At 43.1% G+C, this 19,771-nt stretch overlaps 1 protein-coding gene across 3 annotated transcripts in view; it reads left to right on the top strand.

The window, feature by feature from the left end:
* The window catches only part of LOC134293435 (cytosolic purine 5'-nucleotidase-like), a 24,228-nt gene extending 4,828 nt beyond the window's left edge, over nt 1–19,400 (top strand). Inside the window, exons 3-18 of one of the 3 annotated variants that reach the window (XM_062960964.1) lie at nt 1–72; nt 175–270; nt 4,211–4,302; nt 4,388–4,445; nt 6,021–6,114; nt 7,482–7,535; nt 10,777–10,860; nt 12,255–12,296; nt 12,402–12,515; nt 13,174–13,240; nt 13,353–13,523; nt 14,231–14,282; nt 15,993–16,053; nt 16,167–16,343; nt 17,738–17,806; nt 18,995–19,400. The exon at nt 1–72 is cut by the window's left edge and continues 46 nt beyond it. In XM_062960964.1, the coding sequence (XP_062817034.1) occupies nt 1–72; nt 175–270; nt 4,211–4,302; nt 4,388–4,445; nt 6,021–6,114; nt 7,482–7,535; nt 10,777–10,860; nt 12,255–12,296; nt 12,402–12,515; nt 13,174–13,240; nt 13,353–13,523; nt 14,231–14,282; nt 15,993–16,053; nt 16,167–16,343; nt 17,738–17,806; nt 18,995–19,048 (1,357 nt within the window). In that variant the 3' untranslated portion in view covers nt 19,049–19,400. Of the gene's footprint in view, nt 73–174; nt 271–4,210; nt 4,303–4,387; nt 4,446–6,020; nt 6,115–7,481; nt 7,536–10,776; nt 10,861–12,254; nt 12,297–12,401; nt 12,516–13,173; nt 13,241–13,352; nt 13,524–14,230; nt 14,283–15,992; nt 16,054–16,166; nt 16,626–17,737; nt 17,807–18,994 lie in introns of those variants that run through there. The other 2 variants (XM_062960962.1, XM_062960965.1) reach the window with 2 other exon arrangements.
* The last annotated feature ends 371 nt before the right edge of the window (nt 19,401–19,771 follow it).

The following is a 19,771-nucleotide window of genomic DNA, read 5'->3' as shown; positions in this document are numbered from 1 at the left end:
GGAACGCCTGGTCTCCATCGGGTATCCTAAGGAGGTCCTGGCCTACAAGTATGACCCCACCTTCCCCACCAGGTAAGGAGCCCGGCCAGGTGGGAGGTCTCCCTGAGGTCGTGGGGGGATCTGGGACCTACCCGACCCCACAAACCCGTCTCCGCCCCCTTCTTCTGTCCGCAGGGGCCTGGTCTTTGACGCTCTCTATGGGAACCTGCTGAAGGTGGACTCCCACGGCAACCTCCTGGTCTGCGCCCACGGCTTCCGCTTCCTCAAGGGGTGAGTGCCTCCCGCCATAGTCCTTTCTTTGTTGCTCCTGCTGCAGACCGAGAGGCTAGGACTCAATGCAGGGAAGGAGATTCCAATTGGACATTGGGAGCTGTTCAGCAGTGGAACTCTCTGCCTCGGAGTGGAGTAGGAGCTCCTTCTTTGGAGGCTTTGAAACAGAGGATGGATGGCCATCTGTCGGGGGTGCTTGGATTGTACTTTTCCTGCATGGCGGAAGAGGGTTGGACTAGATGGACCATGTGGTCCCCTCCAACTCTAGGATTCAATAATAATAATAATAATAATAATAATAATGAGGTTGGATGGCCATCTGTCAGGGGTGCTTAGATTCTGCTTTTCTCTCATGGCAGAAGGAGGTTGGAATAGATGGCTCTTGGGGGTTTCTTCCAACCACATCATCATTATTATTATTATTGACATAACGACATAGTATGACACAGCAAACAAGATAGATATGCTGGATTTCGTATCACAAAATCACAAATCGAACACTTCCCAAGTGTCTAGGACTGTGTGATGTATTTTGGGATGATGCGTGCAGATCCCAGCTGGGTGGCCTTTTGCAGTTGGCAGATCATAATTTTGTCAATGTCTATTGTTTCCAAATGCCGGCTGAGATCTTTTGGCACGGCACCCAGTGTGCCCATCACCACCGGGACCACCTGCACTGGTTTCTGCCACAGTCTTTGAAGTTCAATCTTGAGGTCCTGAGAGCGGCTGAGTTTTTCTTTTTGTTTTTGTTCAATGCGACTGTCACCTGGGATGGCGACATCAATGATCCAAACCTTTTTCTTTTCCACAACTGTGATGTCTGGTGTGTTGTGTTCCAGAACTTTGTCAGTCTGGATTTGGAAGTCCCACAGTATCTTTGTGTGCTCATTTTCCAAGACTTTTGCAGGTTTGTGATCCCACCAGTTCTTTGCTGCTGGGAGGTGGTACTTGAGGCATAAGTTCCAATGAATCCTTTGGGCCACGTAGTTGTGCCTCTGTTTGTAGTCTGTCTGTGCGATTTTCTTACAGCAGCTGAGGATATGATCCATGGTTTCATCGGTTTCCTTGCACAGTCTGCATTTTGGGTCATCAGCTGATTTTTCGATCTTGGCCTGAATGGCCTTTGTCCTGATGTCTTGCTCCTGGGCTGCAAGGATCAGGCCTTCTGTCTCCTTCTTCAGGGTCCCATTCGTGAGCCAGAGCCAGGTCTTCTATTATTATTATTATTATTATTATTATTATTATTATTATTATTATTATTTGCCTTTGTCCTGAGGTCTTGCTCCTGGGCTGCAAGGATCAGGCCTTCTGTCTCCTTCTTCAGGGTCCCATTCGTGAGCCAGAGCCAGGTCTTCTATTATTATTATTATTATTATTATTATTATTAATTGCCTTTGTCCTGATGTCTTGCTCCTGGGCTGCAAGGATCAGGCCTTCTGTCTTCTTCTTCAGGGTCCCATTCGTGAGCCAGAGCCAGGTCTTCTATTATTATTATTATTATTATTATTATTATTAACTGCCTTTGTCCTGATGTCTTGCTCCTGGGCTGCAAGGATCAGGCCTTCTGTCTCCTTCTTCAGGGTCCCATTCGTGAGCCAGAGCCAGGTCTTCTATTATTATTATTATTATTATTATTATTATTATTATTATTATTATTATTTGCCTTTGTCCTGAGGTCTTGCTCCTGGGCTGCAAGGATCAGGCCTTCTGTCTCCTTCTTCAGGGTCCCATTCGTGAGCCAGAGCCAGGTCTTCTATTATTATTATTATTATTATTATTATTATTAATTGCCTTTGTCCTGATGTCTTGCTCCTGGGCTGCAAGGATCAGGCCTTCTGTCTTCTTCTTCAGGGTCCCATTCGTGAGCCAGAGCCAGGTCTTCTATTATTATTATTATTATTATTATTATTAATTGCCTTTGTCCTGATGTCTTGCTCCTGGGCTGCAAGGATCAGGCCTTGTTTCTCCTTCTTCAGGGTCCCATTCGTGAGCCAGAGCCAGGTCTTCTATTATTATTATTATTATTATTATTATTATTATTATTAATTGCCTTTGTCCTGATGTCTTGCTCCTGGGCTGCAAGGATCAGGCCTTCTGTCTCCTTCTTCAGGGTCCCATTCGTGAGCCAGAGACAGGTCTTCTATTATTATTATTATTATTATTATTATTATTATTATTATTATTATTAATTGCCTTTGTCCTGATGTCTTGCTCCTGGGCTGCAAGGATCAGGCCTTGTTTCTCCTTCTTCAGGGTCCCATTCGTGAGCCAGAGCCAGGTCTTCTATTATTATTATTATTATTATTATTATTATTATTATTATTAATTGCCTTTGTCCTGATGTCTTGCTCCTGGGCTGCAAGGATCAGGCCTTCTGTCTCCTTCTTCAGGGTCCCATTTGTGAGCCAGAGCCAGGTCTTCTATTATTATTATTATTATTATTATTATTATTAATTGCCTTTGTCCTGATGTCTTGCTCCTGGGCTGCAAGGATCAGGCCTTCTGTCTCCTTCTTCAGGGTCCCATTCGTGAGCCAGAGCCAGGTCTTCTATTATTATTATTATTATTATTATTAATTGCCTTTGTCCTGATGTCTTGCTCCTGGGCTGCAAGGATCAGGCCTTCTGTCTCCTTCTTCAGGGTCCCATTCGTGAGCCAGAGCCAGGTCTTCTATTATTATTATTATTATTATTATTATTATTATTATTATTATTATTATTATTATTAATTGCCTTTGTCCTGATGTCTTGCTCCTGGGCTGCAAGGATCAGGCCTTCTGTCTCCTTCTTCAGGGTCCCATTCGTGAGCCAGAGCCAGGTCTTCTATTATTATTATTATTATTATTATTATTATTATTATTAATTGCCTTTGTCCTGATGTCTTGCTCCTGGGCTGCAAGGATCAGGCCTTCTGTCTCCTTCTTCAGGGTCCCATTCGTGAGCCAGAGACAGGTCTTCTATTATTATTATTATTATTATTATTATTATTATTATTATTATTATTAGTTGCCTTTGTTCTGATGTCTTGCTCCTGGGCTGCAAGGATCAGGCCTTCTGTCTCCTTCTTCAGGGTCCCATTCGTGAGCCAGAGACAGGTCTTCTATTATTATTATTATTATTATTATTATTATTATTATTATTAATTGCCTTTGTCCTGATGTCTTGCTCCTGGGCTGCAAGGATCGGGCCTTCTGTCTCCTTCTTCAGGGTCCCATTCGTGAGCCAGAGACAGGTCTTCTATTATTATTATTATTATTATTATTATTATTATTATTATTATTATTAATGGCCTTTGTCCTGATGTCTTGCTCCTGGGCTGCAAGGATCAGGCCTTCTGTCTCCTTCTTCAGGGTCCCATTCGTGAGCCAGAGCCAGGTCTTCTATTATTATTATTATTATTATTATTATTATTATTATTATTATTATTAATGTCCTTTGTCCTGATGTCTTGCTCCTGGGCTGCAAGGATCAGGCCTTCGGTCTCCTTCTTCAGGGTCCCATTCGTGAGCCAGAGCCAGGTCTTCTCCTTATCAGCTTTTCCTTCAATTTTATCAAGGAACTTTCCATTCAATGTTTTGTTGTGCCAGCTGTCAGCTCTAGTTTGTAGTGCGGTTTTCTTGTACTGGTTTTTTGTCTGCTGTGCTTTGAGGAGTTTCTGATTTTTGACTTCAATCAAAGCATTATTATTATTGAGACTGGAGGGCCATCTGTCAGGGGTGCTTGGGTTATGTTTTTCCTGCATGGCAGAAGGGGGTTGGACTAGATGGCCCATGGAGTCACTTCCAACGCTGTGAGTCTATAAAATCTTACGAAATTCGATGAACGTTCCCCCACTCCCAGTCCTTCCTCCCCACTCTCCTCCTTGGACTGAGCCTGGGGGGCTTCTCTTTGGCAATGGGGGGCGGACACTCAATACAGGAAGCTTCTTTCCTTCCTTTCAGAGCCGAAATCTGGAACTTTTACCCCAACAAGTTCATCCAGAGGGACGACACCAAGCGGTTCCATATCCTGAACACCTTGTTCAACCTGACAGGTAGGTGAGCCAGAGGCAGGACGGGAGGGCACCCCACGAGGAGACCCCTCCTCCAATCCTCCACTGACCCCTTCTCTTTCCCCAGAGACCTTCCTCTTTGCCTGCCTGGTGGACTTCTTCACCAACTGCTCCAGATACGTCAAGTGAGTTTGGTAGGGAATTATTTCTCTATTTACAGCAGGGGCCCTCCAAGATCATTTACCTGTCCTAAACTTTAGACCTAGGGTTGACCTAAGTCTACCTGGTCTTTGGAGGTCTCTTTGCTTATCTATGATCTTATGAGATCGTCTAGATGGTCTTTGAAGGTCTCTTTGCTTAGCTACGGCCTTATGAGAACATCTAGATGGCTTTTGGAGGTCACTTTCCTTACCTATAGTCCTATGAGAACATCTGGATAGCCTTTGAGGGTCTCTTTGCTTACCTATGGTCTTATGAGATCGTCTACATGGTCTTTGGAGGTCTCTTTGCTTAGCTACGGCCTTATGAGAACATCTAGATGGCTTTTGGAGGTCACTTTCCTTACCTATAGTCCTATGAGAACATCTGGATAGCCTTTGAGGGTCTCTTTGCTTACCTATGGTCTTATGAGATCGTCTAGATGGTCTTTGGAGGTCTCTTTGCTTAGCTACGGCCTTATGAGAACATCTAGATGGCTTTTGGAGGTCACTTTCCTTACCTATAGTCCTATGAGAACATCTGGATAGCCTTCGAGGGTCTCTTTGCTTACCTATGGTCTTATGAGATCGTCTACATGGTCTTTGGAGGTCTCTTTGCTTAGCTACGGCCTTATGAGAACATCTAGATGGCTTTTGGAGGTCACTTTCCTTACCTATAGTCCTATGAGAACATCTGGATAGCCTTTGAGGGTCTCTTTGCTTACCTATGGTCTTATGAGATCGTCTAGATGGTCTTTGGAGGTCTCTTTGCTTAGCTACGGCCTTAGGAGAACATCTAGATGGCTTTTGGAGGTCACTTTCCTTACCTATAGTCCTATGAGACTCTCTAGATGGCCTTTGAGGGTCCCTTTCCTTACCTATGGTTTTATGAGATTGTCTAGATGGCCTTTGGGGGCCCCTTTCCTTACTTACGGTCTTATGAAACCATCTAGATGGTCTTCAAGGTCCCTTTCCTTATCAGTGGTCTTCTGCTGGCCTTATGAGATCATCTAGATGGCCTTTGAGAGTTCCTTTCCTTACATATGGTCTTCTGATGGCCTGATGAGATCATCTAGATAGTCTTTGAAGGTCTGTTTGCTTAACTACAGCCTTATGAGACAATCTAGATGGCTTTTGGAAGTCCCTTTCCTTATCTATGGTCCTATGAGACCGTCTAGATGGCCTTTGAGGGTCCCTTTCCTTACCTATGGTTTTATGAGATTGTCTAGATGGCCTTTGGGTGCCCCTTTCCTTACCTATGGTCTTATGAAACCATCTAGATGGTCTTTGAGGGTTCCTTTCCTTATCTATGGTCTTCTGATGGCCTGATGAGATCATCTAGATAGTTTTTGAGGGTCCCTTTCCTTACCGATGGTCTTATGAGACCATCTAGATGGTCTTTGGAGGTCTCTTTGCTTGACTTGGGCTTCAAACTCAGTAACATTACGGTCGGCAGTGATCTCTTGCATCTGGCGATTAACTAACTGTGCTATAGCACGGTGGGGGTCTGCTTTCCTTCTGCTCCCCCTCGCGATCTGACCCATCTCTCCTCACTTCTTGCAGCTGTGAGACCGGCTACAAGCACGGCAACCTCTTCATGTCCTTCCGCAGCATCTTCCAAGACGTCCGCGAGGCCATGGACCACGTCCACCTGTCGGTGAGGGAGGGGTCCAAGTGTTGGGCAAATTCCCTCAGAACAACAGAGTATCTACAAGTAGAATAATAGTATAGCTCCGGCATTGGCATGGGCCGGCTGTTAGGAATTGTGGGAGTTGAAGTCCAAAACACCTGGAGGGAGGGCCGGAGTTGGCCCATGCCTGCCCTACAACCTCAATGAGTTGGCCATCAATGAGTTTTGGAAAGGCATGACCTTTTTAGAGACCATAAAATCTTCTCTTCAGTCATATATATCCACATGTACTTATGCAAGGCAATTTGGCTTTTCAGTTGTTAGACCGATAACCTAGTTGTCTCTGATCTGTTAGGAACAGAGATTATGCCCATGCATAGTATAGCAGCTCTTCAGAAAGGTTCTTTTCAGTGCCCAAAAACATCTCCTCTCCCATAAAACATCTTATTTCTATATTCAAGAGACAAAGTTAAAGTAGACTTCGTTAAACATAACATATCTGGTTTACTCACAACCTTCATGTATTCAGCATACAGGTGCATAACTTGTTAATCCAGTTACAGATAGGATTTGATGTAATTTCTGTCAGAGTATTTGCAGCGCAGCAGTAGTTGGATGGAAGCCGTGGAGCGCAGAACAAAAAGACACTCAGAGACGTTGGTAAAATTATTTACAAAGTTTTTCTGTATGCAGCAGTAATCAACACAAACAGACTTGCAAATGACAGACGAACACAGGACTGTTCTGTTCTCCAACAGAACTTGACTTGAACTCTAGGCAGACAGAACTCAACTGAACAGAACTGAACTGATGCAATCGTTATGCACAAACACTTGTATCTGGATACTCCCTAGTTCCAGCCACACATCAAGGTCATCACAGCTTCTTGGCAATTAACTCTTTCCACACTATGGTACATTCTGGATGATGCATTCAGTTGCAATACAAGCATGGCACAAATTGCATTTAAACACTATCAATACACAAATCCCACATTAACAATTTCTCTGTGCAGATAACACAGGGCATATTTCTTATAATCAACAGCAACATGAGGGTTGCACAACACATTGAACAGCAACATGAGTTTGCTCCTAACTATCCAAAGTTTAAAGTATCTCCGTGTTCGAAAATGGAGTCTGAGCTCAGAGTAGTCCCAGATCTGATCATGGTCTGTAGCTCCTCCCACAACCTCAAGAAACATAGAGTCAAGGGAAAGCTGCATGCCAAAATATGCATATAAAATACCGTAAGCAAACAGAATAATATACAAAGAAATTACGAGTGGAGGCTTGAAGAGGGTTGCTATTTCCAACCACGAGGACTATAAATGTATGCAGTGCATGGTTGACTTCCGACAGATGCATGGTTCAATGCTTCCTTTCTTCTCCCAGGGCTCCCTGAAGGAGAAGACGTTGCAGGACCTGGAGAAGTACGTGGTGAAAGACGTGAGTGGGGCCAAGAAATGGGAACTGGGATGGAATGCGGGAATACCATCCTCAGGGTTCAACTGATAAATCTGGGTTCGCTCAGATTTGAATACTGGTGGGTTTGGGGGGATTGATTTTGTCGTTTGGGAGTTGTAGTTGCTGGGATTTATAGTTCACCTACAATCAAAGGGTACCCTGAACACAATAGATCTGCACAAAACCTGGCACTCTACCTACATGGCCAACATTGAATACTGGTGGGGTTGTGGGGGCTGTTTTTGAATCCTGGGAGTTGTAGTTCATCAACATGCAGAGAGCATGTTGTACCAAAATGGTGATGGAGCTTATAAACTTGCTACACATACACAACATGCCAGACTTTGAATACTGCTGGGGTTTCGAGGGGACTCAACTCTGAGGTTGGGAGTTATAGTTCATCCACATCGACAGGATTTGCCATCTGTTTCTGAAGGGACCATAAGCCAGAAAATAGTAAACTTTTGCATATAAAGTAGAGTCTCACTTAACTGAGATAAGCAGGCTGGCAGAACCTTGGATAAGCGAAAATGTTGGATAATAAGGGATTAAGAAAAAAGCCTATTAAACATCAAATTACCGTATATACTCGAGTATAAGCCAACCCGACTATAAGCCAAGGCACCTAATTTTACCACCAAAAAACTGGGAAAACATTGACTCCAGTATAAGCCGAGGATGGGAAATTTCAGAAACAAAAATAGATACCAATAAAATTACATTAACTGAGGCATCAGTAGGTTAAATGTTTTTGAATATTTACATCAAGCTCAAATTTGAGATAAGACTGTCCAACTCTGATCCAATCATGATTCTCATCTTCTTCAATGTAAATGTCCTTTTAATAAAAGGACAATGTAAATGTATCCTTTTAATACTAATAGAGTAAAATAATCCATGTAATAATAATAATAATAAATAAAGGAAAATAATACATGTAATAATAAATAGAGTAAAATAATAAATGTAATAATAATAATAAGATCAGAGTGAAATAATAAACGTATTAATAATAATAAAAATAGAGTAAAATAAATGTAATAGTAGCAACAATAATAGAGTACAATAATACATGTAATAATACCAATATTAATAGAGAAAAATAATAAATGTACCATATATAAGCTGACCCAAATATAAGCCAACCAGGATCCTCACCCGAGTATAAGCCGAGGGGGGCTTTTTCAGCCTTAAAAAGGGCTGAAAAACCCGGCTTATACTTGAGTATATACAGTACATTATGATTTTACAAATGAAGCACCAAAACATCATGTTTTACAACAAATTGACAGAAAAAGCAGTTCAATACGCAGTAATGTTATGTAGTAATTACTGTATTTACAAATTTAGCACCAAAACATTGCAACATTTACTACAAAAACATTGACTACTAAAAGGCAGACTGCCTTGGATAATCCGGAACATTGGATAAGTGAAGCTTGGATAAGTGAGACTCTACTGTATAGCTTTGCCTCTGCATATATCATATTAGCCTTTTTATATAGATAATGTAAACATTTAGCATGAACCAAACATGTGCCCTTCCTTTTTGAGCTGGTGCTTTTTCTCCAAGTTTAGATAAGCCAAGGTATTATTTATTTACAGTATTTATATTCCGCCCTTCTTTCTCAGGGCGGATTACAATGAACACATACATGGCAAACATTCAATGCCAACAGACAAACAACATACAGTATAGACAGACACAGAGGCATTTAACATTTTTTTTCCAGCTTCACGATTCCAGCCACAGGAGGAGCTGTTGCTTCACTGTCTACTACCGTGTTTCCCCAAAAATAAGACAGTGTCTTATATTAATTTTTGCTCCCAAAGATGCTCTAGGTCTTATTTTCAGGGGATGTCTTACTTTTCCATGAAGAAGAATTCACATTTATTGTTGAACAAAAAAAATAAACATTATATACTGTACAGTAGTTATCACAAACCAGCATAACCAGACAAACTGTGAATCCTATCAAGAATTTCTTGCTACTACCAGTATTTCCATGTACAACACTTTATGGTACGTACATTTACCAATCCTGCATGCTCTGGTGTTCTCTTTGGCGGTCATGCTTCCAAACAAAAACTTTGCTAGGTCTTACTTTCGGGGGAGGCCTTATATTTAGCAATTCAGCAAAACCTCTACTAGGTCTTATTTTCTGGGGATGTCTTATTTTAGGGGAAACAGGGTAGTGGGTGTACTTCCTCATTCCTTTCCTCGTGTTTTGCTGGCAGTTTTATTTTGTTGTAAATTAGTTAAATTAGCCTCCCGCATAAAGCGTACCTAAATTTCCCTAATTGACAGGTGCAACTGTCTTTCGGGGCTGCATAGGTCAACAGCAAGCCGGGGCTATTAATGATCGGAGGCTTAACCCGACCCGGGCTTCGAACTCATGACCTCTCGGTCAGTAGTGATTTATTGCAGCTGGTTACTAGCCAGCTGCGCCACAGCCCGGCCGGTATATAATCTTTGTTAACTGCGACACGCTTTGCAGCGGCCATTTGCTTGTACGGACCTTTGTGTATGTACGGCTGTTTGCCTTCATCATAGCTTTGATGAAAATAAATTATTTGCTTTTTGTACGCTCACGAGACTGGGGGCCGGGCTGTGGCGCAGCTGGCTAGTAACCAGCTGCTATAAATCACTACTGACCGAGAGGTCATGAGTTCAAAGCCCGGGTCGGGTTGAGCCTCCGACCATAAAAAAAAATAAAAAATAGCCCCGGCTTGCTGTTGACCTAGCAGCCCCGAAAGACAGTTGCATCTGTCAAGTAGGGAAAATTTAGGTACGCTTTATGCGGGAGGCTAATTTAACTAATCTACAACACCATAAAACTGCTCAGGAGGAAAAGAATGAGGAAGAACAGCCACCAATGGACGGTGAAGCAACAGCTCCCCCTGTGGCCGGAATCGTGAAGCTGGAAAGATGTTAAAAATGCCTCTGTGTCTGTCTAAAACTGAATGTTGTTTGTCTATTGGCATTGAATGTTTGCCATATATGTGTTCATTGTAATCCGCCCTGAGTCCCCTTTGGGGTGAGAAAGAAGGGCGGAATATAAATACTGTAAATAAATAAATAAATAAATTTTCTGCCTGATTGCCTCCTGAGCCAGAACCCTTTGAGATCATTGCCTTACTTTTCCAAAAAGGAAGAGGAGAGGCGGAGAGATCTTCAGCCTTCCTAAGACCACCTGACGCTCTCCAAAACTCAATTCCACAGGATCGGATCCCGCTGCTCCTGAGCCGCATGAAGGAGGCCGGGAAGGTCTTCCTCGCCACCAACAGCGACTACAGCTACACCGACGTGAGTCAGGATCCCCCTCCCCATCCCAAGGCTTGCCCCCTCCCCGAGACCCTCTTTCTCGGGTTGGAAGAGTTGGAAGGGACCCCAAGGGCCATCTAGTCCAACCCCTTGCCGTGCAGGAAAAGCACAACCAAAGCATCACTGACACATGACCAACCTTTTTGGAAATCTCCAAAAAAGGAGCTTCCACTGTTATCAAAGGCACGAGGAAACGAGACCAAGGAAGCTCCTGAGGTCTGTGAAAGTACGGATTTATTTTCCGTCGGTCGATTGAATTAGATCCTGCTGGTTGATTCAGGAAGACAGAGCAAAGAGCAATAGAATTGCCTTTGCTTATAGTTTTTTTTATTTATTTACATCATTTCTATCCCATCTTTCTCACCCGAGGGGACTCAAGGCGGCTTACAAATCCGACAAAACTGAATGCCGATAAACAACAATACGGTAGAATAAAACATGGAGCAATTAAAAACAATTAGGAAATAAACAATAAAACAATATACAGATTTAAAACATATAAAGTGCTTATATATCCTTTATAATTACATGCATGCATCATACAAACATCACAATGTGCATCAATTTTTTTTATCATTTTACATTATTTCCAATAGCATATTTTTAACTTCAGGATCCTTGACCTTCTGTAAGCACCTTTTATCTAAAATTTCCATTTGTGTACCATTCTGTACTCTTAGCACCAGAATGTCTACGGCAGTTACTCATAGCAAGAAACTTCCATTAATTTTAAGATAAGTTCTTCCTGATATGGGGCTTATTTATCTATTTATGTATTTACCATATTTCTCACCGCGAAAAGGACTCAGGGCGAATTACAATGCACGTATGCATGGCAAACATTCAATGCCATTATTAGACATACAACATATACAGACAGACAGTAGAGGCAATTTTAACATTTTCCAGCCTCCGGCTTCATGAGGGTATGCTCGATTCCGGCCACAGGGGGAGCTGCCGCTTCGTCATCCACTGTGACACCGAGTCCTTTTTGATGGTAGTGCTTCCTTATGTTCTTCTCCCTCCACCGGCAGTTTTATGGTGTCATAAATTAAGTTAAATTAGCCTCCTCACATTCAGCGGTACCAAAATTCTCTAGTCGCAGCTGCAGCTGTTTTCGAGCTAATGTTCAAGTGATTTGTAAGAGCTATTCAGCAGTGGAATTCTCTGCCTCGGAGTGTGGTAGAAGCTCCTTCCTTGGAGACTTTTAAACAGAGGCGGGATGGCCATCTATCAGGGGTGCTTTGATGGTGCTTTTCCTGCACGGCAGGGGGTTGAGCTAGATGGCTCACGTGGTCTTTCCCAGTTCTATGATTCCATGATTCTATGAATCCTGACCATTTCTTTTCACTTGGCTATGGGCTTCTCTCTTGCAGGCCATCATGACGTACTTGTTCAACTTCAACCACGAAGGAGAGGTGAGTCCAAGGACTGAGTGCACAGTGGGCACCAAGTGATGGACGGTAATGGACTTTTCTCCATCCCTCCCCATCTCCATCTTGACCCGTCCTTCTCCGCGGCAGGATGGACCTCGCCCTGCCCATCGCCCCTGGCGCTCCTATTTCGACCTCATCGTGGTGGACACTCGCAAGCCGCTCTTCTTCGCGGAGGGGACGGTCCTGCGCCAGGTCAACACCGTAAGTGTCCGGTGGGGAAGGAAGGGGGCAGGGAGTGAGGAAGCAAGGAAGCACTTCTTCACTAGACAGAAACTGCCAGTATTTGTTTTGATATAGTGTGAAATAATGCTTGGTAGTTTAAAGCTGTGTGTGATCTAGAAGTAAAGAGGTTAAATGCATAGAGTGGGGATGAATTGCTAGAGCAGTGATTCCCAAAGTGGGCACTACCGCCCCCTGGTGGGCGCTGCAGCGATCCAGGGGTGCGGTGATGGCACCTATTAGGACACGGGGGCGGGGCCAGGGGAGGGGCGGGGCCTTTTCCCAAGTGCCAGAGACAGGGCTGAGCACCTGAAGCGCCTGTTAGGAAACGGGGCGGAGCTAAAGGAGTGGGTGTGGCCTCATTCCAAGAGCCTGAGACAGGGCTGAGAATCTATACCTCTCCTGAGGCGCTTGTTGGGACACAGAGGGCGGAGCTAGGGAAGGGGGCGGGGCCTCCTTCCCTGGATCGCTGCAGCGCCCACCAGGGGGCGGTAGCTTCCACTTTGGGAATCACTGATTTATATCCTGTTTGTAAGACTTGATTGAGACCAGAGTGCCCCAGAGCCAGAAAACAGGTGAGGGAGACAACCAGGTTCCATTTCTTGTGTTTCGACTATATAACCCCTGTCCTTGGTTGCAGGACACAGGGAAGCTGCGGATTGGGACCTACACGGGGCCGCTCCAGCACAGCACCGTCTACTCTGGAGGTACAGTCCCGTGCCCTCTCCCCATGCCGGGCCCCCGTCTCACTGTGGGGTGGTGCCGGGGGTGACTTGTGTGACCCCAACCTCCGGATCTCCCATTCCCATTCTGGCCCAGGCTCCTCGGACGTGGTGTGCGACCTCCTGGGGGTCAAGGGGAAGGACATCCTCTACATCGGGGACCACATCTTTGGGGACATCCTCAAGTCCAAGAAGCGACAGGGCTGGAGGACCTTCCTGGTGGTGCCCGAACTGGCCAAGGAGCTCCACGTCTGGACCGAGAAGAGCGGTGAGGAGCAGGATGGGATCGGGGTGGGAGGTGGATAACGGGCATGGATAACAACAAGACTTGTTGTTGGGTGTAACGAAGTGTAATTTTTTTAGTTACAGAAGCCATGTTTAATTGTGTTTTAAAAGGGTTAATATTTCAGTTACTTTGCACTCATGGGTTGGTTGCCATGGAGAAGGGGGCGGAGCCAACTGCCGTTTTACTGAAGAAGGAGAAGGCTGATCCTCAGTGAAGGGATCAGGGTGGCTCAAATGTTTGATTTTTGAGTCATTTTAAAATAAGTTTGGTGGCTTATTTTAAGGTAGTCTGTTTCCAGATAAGGAACAGATTGTCTGTGATTGAAATTCACAGGGTGACTGCAGGTTAAAGCAGTAAAGGAGCAAGTAATATTTTAAAGTTTGAAACATCTCAATATAGCTTTGCAACTGTTAATCTAAGTGCCTCTAAAGAAGTTATTGTAACCATTAAGCTTGTGTCTCAATAAGTGTGTTATTGTTCTTTTTAACATCTTAGCTTTTGTCATCTATTTTACCATCAAAAGCAAACAAGAAAGAAGAAAAATAAAATTTTAAAAGTCTCCTCTCTAAGTAGCCAGTGGTTAAATCTTCCAATAGTGGTGGCAAGAGTTGATAATCCCCTTAACACTGGGGACAGACCCCCACCCACTCACCCCATTGACTCAGGTTCTTTTCTGGTCTCTTTTGCAGAACTCTTTGAGGAGCTGCGGAGTCTGGACGTCTTCCTGGCGGAGCTGTACCAGTGAGTCAGGAGGCCTTCTCCAGCTACAAGCGTGTCATGAATAGTTTTTAAAACAAAGGTTCTTTTTACTGCCATTTCCAGTGTGAGAGGGTTTATTTATTTGCAGTATTTATATTCCGCCCTTCTTTCTCACCCCGGAAGAGACTCAGGGCGGATCACAATGTACATCTACAGTAGAGTCTCACTTATCCAACATAAACGGGCCGGCAGAACATTGGATAAGTGAATATGTTGGATAATAAGGAGAAATTAAGGAAAACCCTATTAAACATCAAATTAGATTATGATTTTACAAATTAAGCACCAAAACATCATGTTATACAACAAATTTGACAGAAAAAGTAGTTCAATACGCAGTAATGCTATGTAGTAATTACTGTATTTACAAATTTAGCACCAAAATATCATGATATATTGAAAACATTGACTACAAAAATGCGTTGGATAATCCAGAACATTGGATAAGTGAGACTCTATTGTATATATATTCTTCCTGACTTGCAAGGGCTTCATTCCCTTTTCAAAACATTCCCTTGGTTAAGAGCGAGGGAGGCTTTGGAAAAGAAAACACTGATAAGGGAGGGTAAGATGAGAGATAAATATGTCATATATTTGCATATTTATTGTAAAGGCTTTGGAAAAGAAAACACTGATAAGGGAGGGTGAGATGAGAGATAAATATGTCATATATTGCATATTTATTGTAAAGGCTTTGGAAAAGAAAACAGTGATAAGGGAGGGTAAGATGAGAGATAAATATGTCATATATTGCATATTTATTGCAAAGGCTTTGGAAAAGAAAACAGTCATAGGAGAGGGTAAGATGAGAGATAAATATGTCATATATTGCATATTTATTGTAAAGGCTTTGGAAAAGAAAACACTGATAAGGGAGGGTAAGATGAGAGATAAATATGTGGTATATTGCATATTTATTGTAAAGGCTTTGGAAAAGAAAACACTGATAAGGGAGGGTAAGATGAGAGATAAATATGTCATATATTGCATATTTATTGTAAAGGCTTTGGAAAAGAAAACACTGATAAGGGAGGGTAAGATGAGAGATAAATATGTCATATATTGCATATTTATTGTAAAGGCTTTGGAAAAGAAAGCACTGATAAGGGAGGGTAAGATGAGAGATAAATATGTCATATATTGCATATTTATTGTAAAGGCTTTGGAAAAGAAAACAGTGATAAGGGAGGGTAAGATGAGAGATAAATATGTCATATATTGCATATTTATTGCAAAGGCTTTGGAAAAGAAAACAGTCATAGGGGAGGGTAAGATGAGAGATAAATATGTCATATATTGCATGTTTATTGTAAAGGCTTTGGAAAAGAAAACACTGATAAGGGAGGGTAAGATGAGAGATAAATATGTGGTATATTGCATATTTATTGTAAAGGCTTTGGAAAAGAAAACACTGATAAGGGAGGGTAAGATGAGAGATAAATATGTCATATATTGCATATTTATTGTAAAGGCTTTGGAAAAGAAAACACTGATAAGGGAGGGTAAGATGAGAGATAAATATGTCATATATTGCATATTTATTGTAAAGGCTTTGGAAAAGAAAACACTGATAAGGGAGGGTAAGGTGAGAGATAAATATGTCATATTTTGCAAGTGATGGAGAAGATGCATAGATGGTGATGTTGGCACCATCCGGATGGCTTCAACCCCGCACATACCCTCTTCCCCCAGATACCTGGACAGCGGGAGCAACGAGCGTCCGGATATCAGCGCCCTCAAGAAGCAGATCCAGGTCAGCTGCTCTGGGGTCCCCATGGGGCTCCATCTCTGGGGAAGGGACCCCTGCTGCTTCCCGGCCAATGGCGTTCCATAGTGACCAGCTGCCCTGCTCTCTCTTTCTTGCAGAAAGTCACCCATGAGATGGACATGTGCTACGGGAAGATGGGCAGCCTCTTCCGCTGCGGCTCCCGCCAGACCCTCTTTTCCAGCCAGCTGACCCGCTACGCCGACCTCTACGCCGCCTCTTTCGTCAACTTCCTCTACTACCCTTTCAGCTACCTCTTCCGGGCACCCCCAACCCTGGTACACGTGTGTATGGGGAGTGGGCATTGCAAATTGGGGAGGGGGCGGCATTCACACTCACAGTTCTGCCTGACCCCAAGAAGTGGAACTTGGAAGCCCTATATTTTGAAAAACGTGCCATCTTTTATTGCCTTTTATAACTTGTCGTGATTGTTTCCAAGTGTTGCCTTGGGAAAAGGGACACCTATATATAGTAAGCTTGTGCAAAGGAATTGGAAGTTTCGGAAATCGTAAGAAAATTGGAAGTTTTGTAAGTCCAAAGCCATATCCAAAGCATTTGCATGGCCCAGATCAAATATTTTAGAATCAAAACTTACCCATACTTTTTCACTTAGTATTAGAAGGCTCCCAAAGTTAGTTTCATATTTAATGCAAGGCAAGGAAGCGAAGCCAAAGGCTGCCTTAGTGCCTTGCCATTCCTCTGTAATATTAATGCAGTCTCGGCATTAGCAGCGGTCAAAAGAAGCAATGTATTTTGGGAACAGCACAGAACTCTGGGAAATGTAGTTTGGGAAGGAGGGAAATGTAGTTTGGAGCCCTAGGCCTCGCCCTGAACTACATCTCAGTATCAGAAAGCACCAATCAGGATAGTGAAGAGACAGGTCTATCCCTCCCGAAAACTTTGGAAATTCACCAAAAATCTGTGGATAAGCTAAATGTTCTGAAATTTGGTGGGCTAACAATGGTATATGTTATCTATCATTGTAGCAAGTTTCACCCCAATAGCTTTAAAAACGAGGGAGATGGGAGCCCCTTAAGTTTTCCTAATTATAGTTATTTAATTATGCACAATTACTGTAACGAAATACAGTAGAGTCTCACTTATCCAACACTCACTTATCCAACGTTCTGGATTATCCAATGCATTTTTGTAGTCAATGTTTTCAATATATCATATTTTGGTGCTAAATTCGTAAATACAGTCATTACTACATAGCATGACTGTGTATTGAACTACTTTTTCTGTAAAACTTGTTGTATAACATGATTTTTTGCTGCTTAATTTGTAAATTCATAACCTAATTTGATGTTTAATAGGCTGTTCCTTAATCTCTCCTTATTATCCAACATATTCACTTATCCAACATTCTGCCGGCCCATTCATGTTGAATAAGCGAGACTCTACTGTAGTAATGGAATTTCGTTAGTCTCGTTATAGTAATGAAATTTTAACTAAGTATACTTTAGAAACACTTTAGAAACCAAGTGCCAGCGCTCCCAGTTTTGTAATGACTTTTGAACCATTTTTTGTGGATGGCACATCCCTACTATATAGACCACTAGAGATTTTTCTTACTGTTTTAATAGTTGAATGTGCCTTATTAACTAACTTCTTACTGCTTGAATAAATCAGTTGTTTGGCCTGAAAATTTATTTTTTCTCTTCCCTTCCAGATGCCCCATGAATCCACTGTGGAGCACATGCGGTTGGACATCACGGAGGGCTTCCAAGTCCGGCAGCGGGTGAGTCCTCCTCCGCAGCCCCCCAGGACCCTCATTTTTGGGGGGCAGCAATGCAGGAACTTAGGCACACCCCAGTCCCAAAGCTTCACATGTGGCCTTCACGCCAGGTCAAAACTGGGAGTTTTTGAAGAAATTGTCGGTAAAAATGGATTAGTATAGTGTGAAATTGTGCTGGGAGTTTAAAGCTGTGTGTGTGTAATTCAGTAGTGAAAGAGGTTAAATGCATAGAGTGGAAATGAAATGGCTAGAGTGTAAGTTTGGGAAGTTTTCGCTTTATAGCCAGACGTATGGTTTAGAGATAAGAATGGAATGTTTACTCCTGCAGCGTGCTCCGATGCAGACGGACAGAGTCTGGTGATCATCTGATCTGTCTTGTATATAGTTGTAAATAATCAATAAAGTTTGAGCTGCTTAAATAATCTGAAATAAGGAGTCATGGAGCATATTTTATTCCATGTGTTCTGAGCATACAGCCAGATCGTCGGAGAGGGAATTGAGAAGGTGATTTGTCTCAATCAACCGATAGAAATGGCTGCTAAGAGTGTCCCATTTACTTGCAGTGTTTTGCCACTTCATCACATTGACTAAATTCCACTGAGTTCTACACTGAAAATTTTGGACGCCCCTGTTCCCATCACATTAGTTTGGCCTCAAGCGTAGGAGAGAGCATTCTTTGCGTAATTTTAAGCGTGGAGGCCAGCAGTCTTTTACAACATTTCAGGAGGTGGTGAGGAAATGGATTTTTTGAAATCATCTGGAATTTTGGCCTTTCCTGTAATGTAATGAGTCCCCTTGGGGAGATAGGGCGGAATACAAATAAAGATTATTATTATTATGGCATTTGTTGCTCACAGTTTAAAATGTGGGAGGGGAAGTTGTGGAAGTATCCAGATTTTGGGAGTATGAAGCTGGATTATATGGCAATGTAGATGCCTCCCCCCTTATCAGAGCCAAGTGGGAATAGTGCAATTGGCCACCTTAAGTAGCACTGAATAGCCTTGCAGCTTCAAAGCCTGGCTGCAATTATGCAATGATGCAAGCATTCCCTAGTAATTTGTTTGTATGATTATTAAAGTATTATACAGTGTATATGACCTTTTAAAAAAAAGCAAAGGCAGTGTTCCAATTCTGTCGGCACATATTACATCCCAGTATTGACAAGTGTCTATTTTTTTTTCCCTCCGGCAGGATCTCCAAAGTGTTTCCCAAGAGGCCAACCACTGTGAAGAGCAAGAGAATTGAACCCCCCCTCCCAACAATTATCCCGTCAATAACATGCCTGAGATGATGGAGACGTGGGCTTCGCAGAGAGGGAGGAGGTGGTGGCGGAAAGGCAAGGGGCTGCAGGAAAACTCCCCTTCCCCAAATGTCTTCCTAGAGGCTGCCCCGAGGGCGAAGCTCCCCTCGCTCTGTTCCCGCACTCGGCCCTTCCTCCCCAAGGCCTGCCTCACATTGTATTTGCTTCCCAGAGGAAACCTGCCCTGCAAAGAAGCAAGAATAAAGACTTCTGCCGTCCTCTCTCTTGCTGTTAAGAATTCGAGAAACCCCCCTGTCAACAAGAGCTTGCGGATGGGCCCTTAAATATTGGATCATGGCCAGTGTTTTCAGAGTGTTCTTTGATTGTAGGTGAACTATAAATCCCAGCAACTACATCTCCCAAATGACAAAATCAACCCCCCCTCCCAACCCCACCAGTATTCAAATTTGGGCGTATCAAGTATTTGGTCCAGTGAATGAAAATACATCCTGCATATCAAATATTTACATTACGATTCACAACAGGAGCAAAACAATTATGAAGTAGCGACAAAAATAATTTTATGGCAGGGGGTCCCAGACTCGGCCTGGTGAGCGAGCAAGCGAAAATGGCAAAGGCAAAATGGCACCTGGGCATGCACCCCCCGCCTCCTCTTGGCTTTGGTCTGGGCCCGCTTGCCTTCGGGGCCTGTGGCCAGGCCCACACCT

The sequence above is a fragment of the Anolis carolinensis genome, unplaced genomic scaffold, assembly GCF_035594765.1.
Source record: "Anolis carolinensis isolate JA03-04 unplaced genomic scaffold, rAnoCar3.1.pri scaffold_8, whole genome shotgun sequence".
Classification (NCBI taxonomy): Eukaryota; Metazoa; Chordata; class Lepidosauria; order Squamata; family Dactyloidae; genus Anolis; species Anolis carolinensis.
This window is presented reverse-complemented; position numbering and strand designations above follow the sequence as displayed.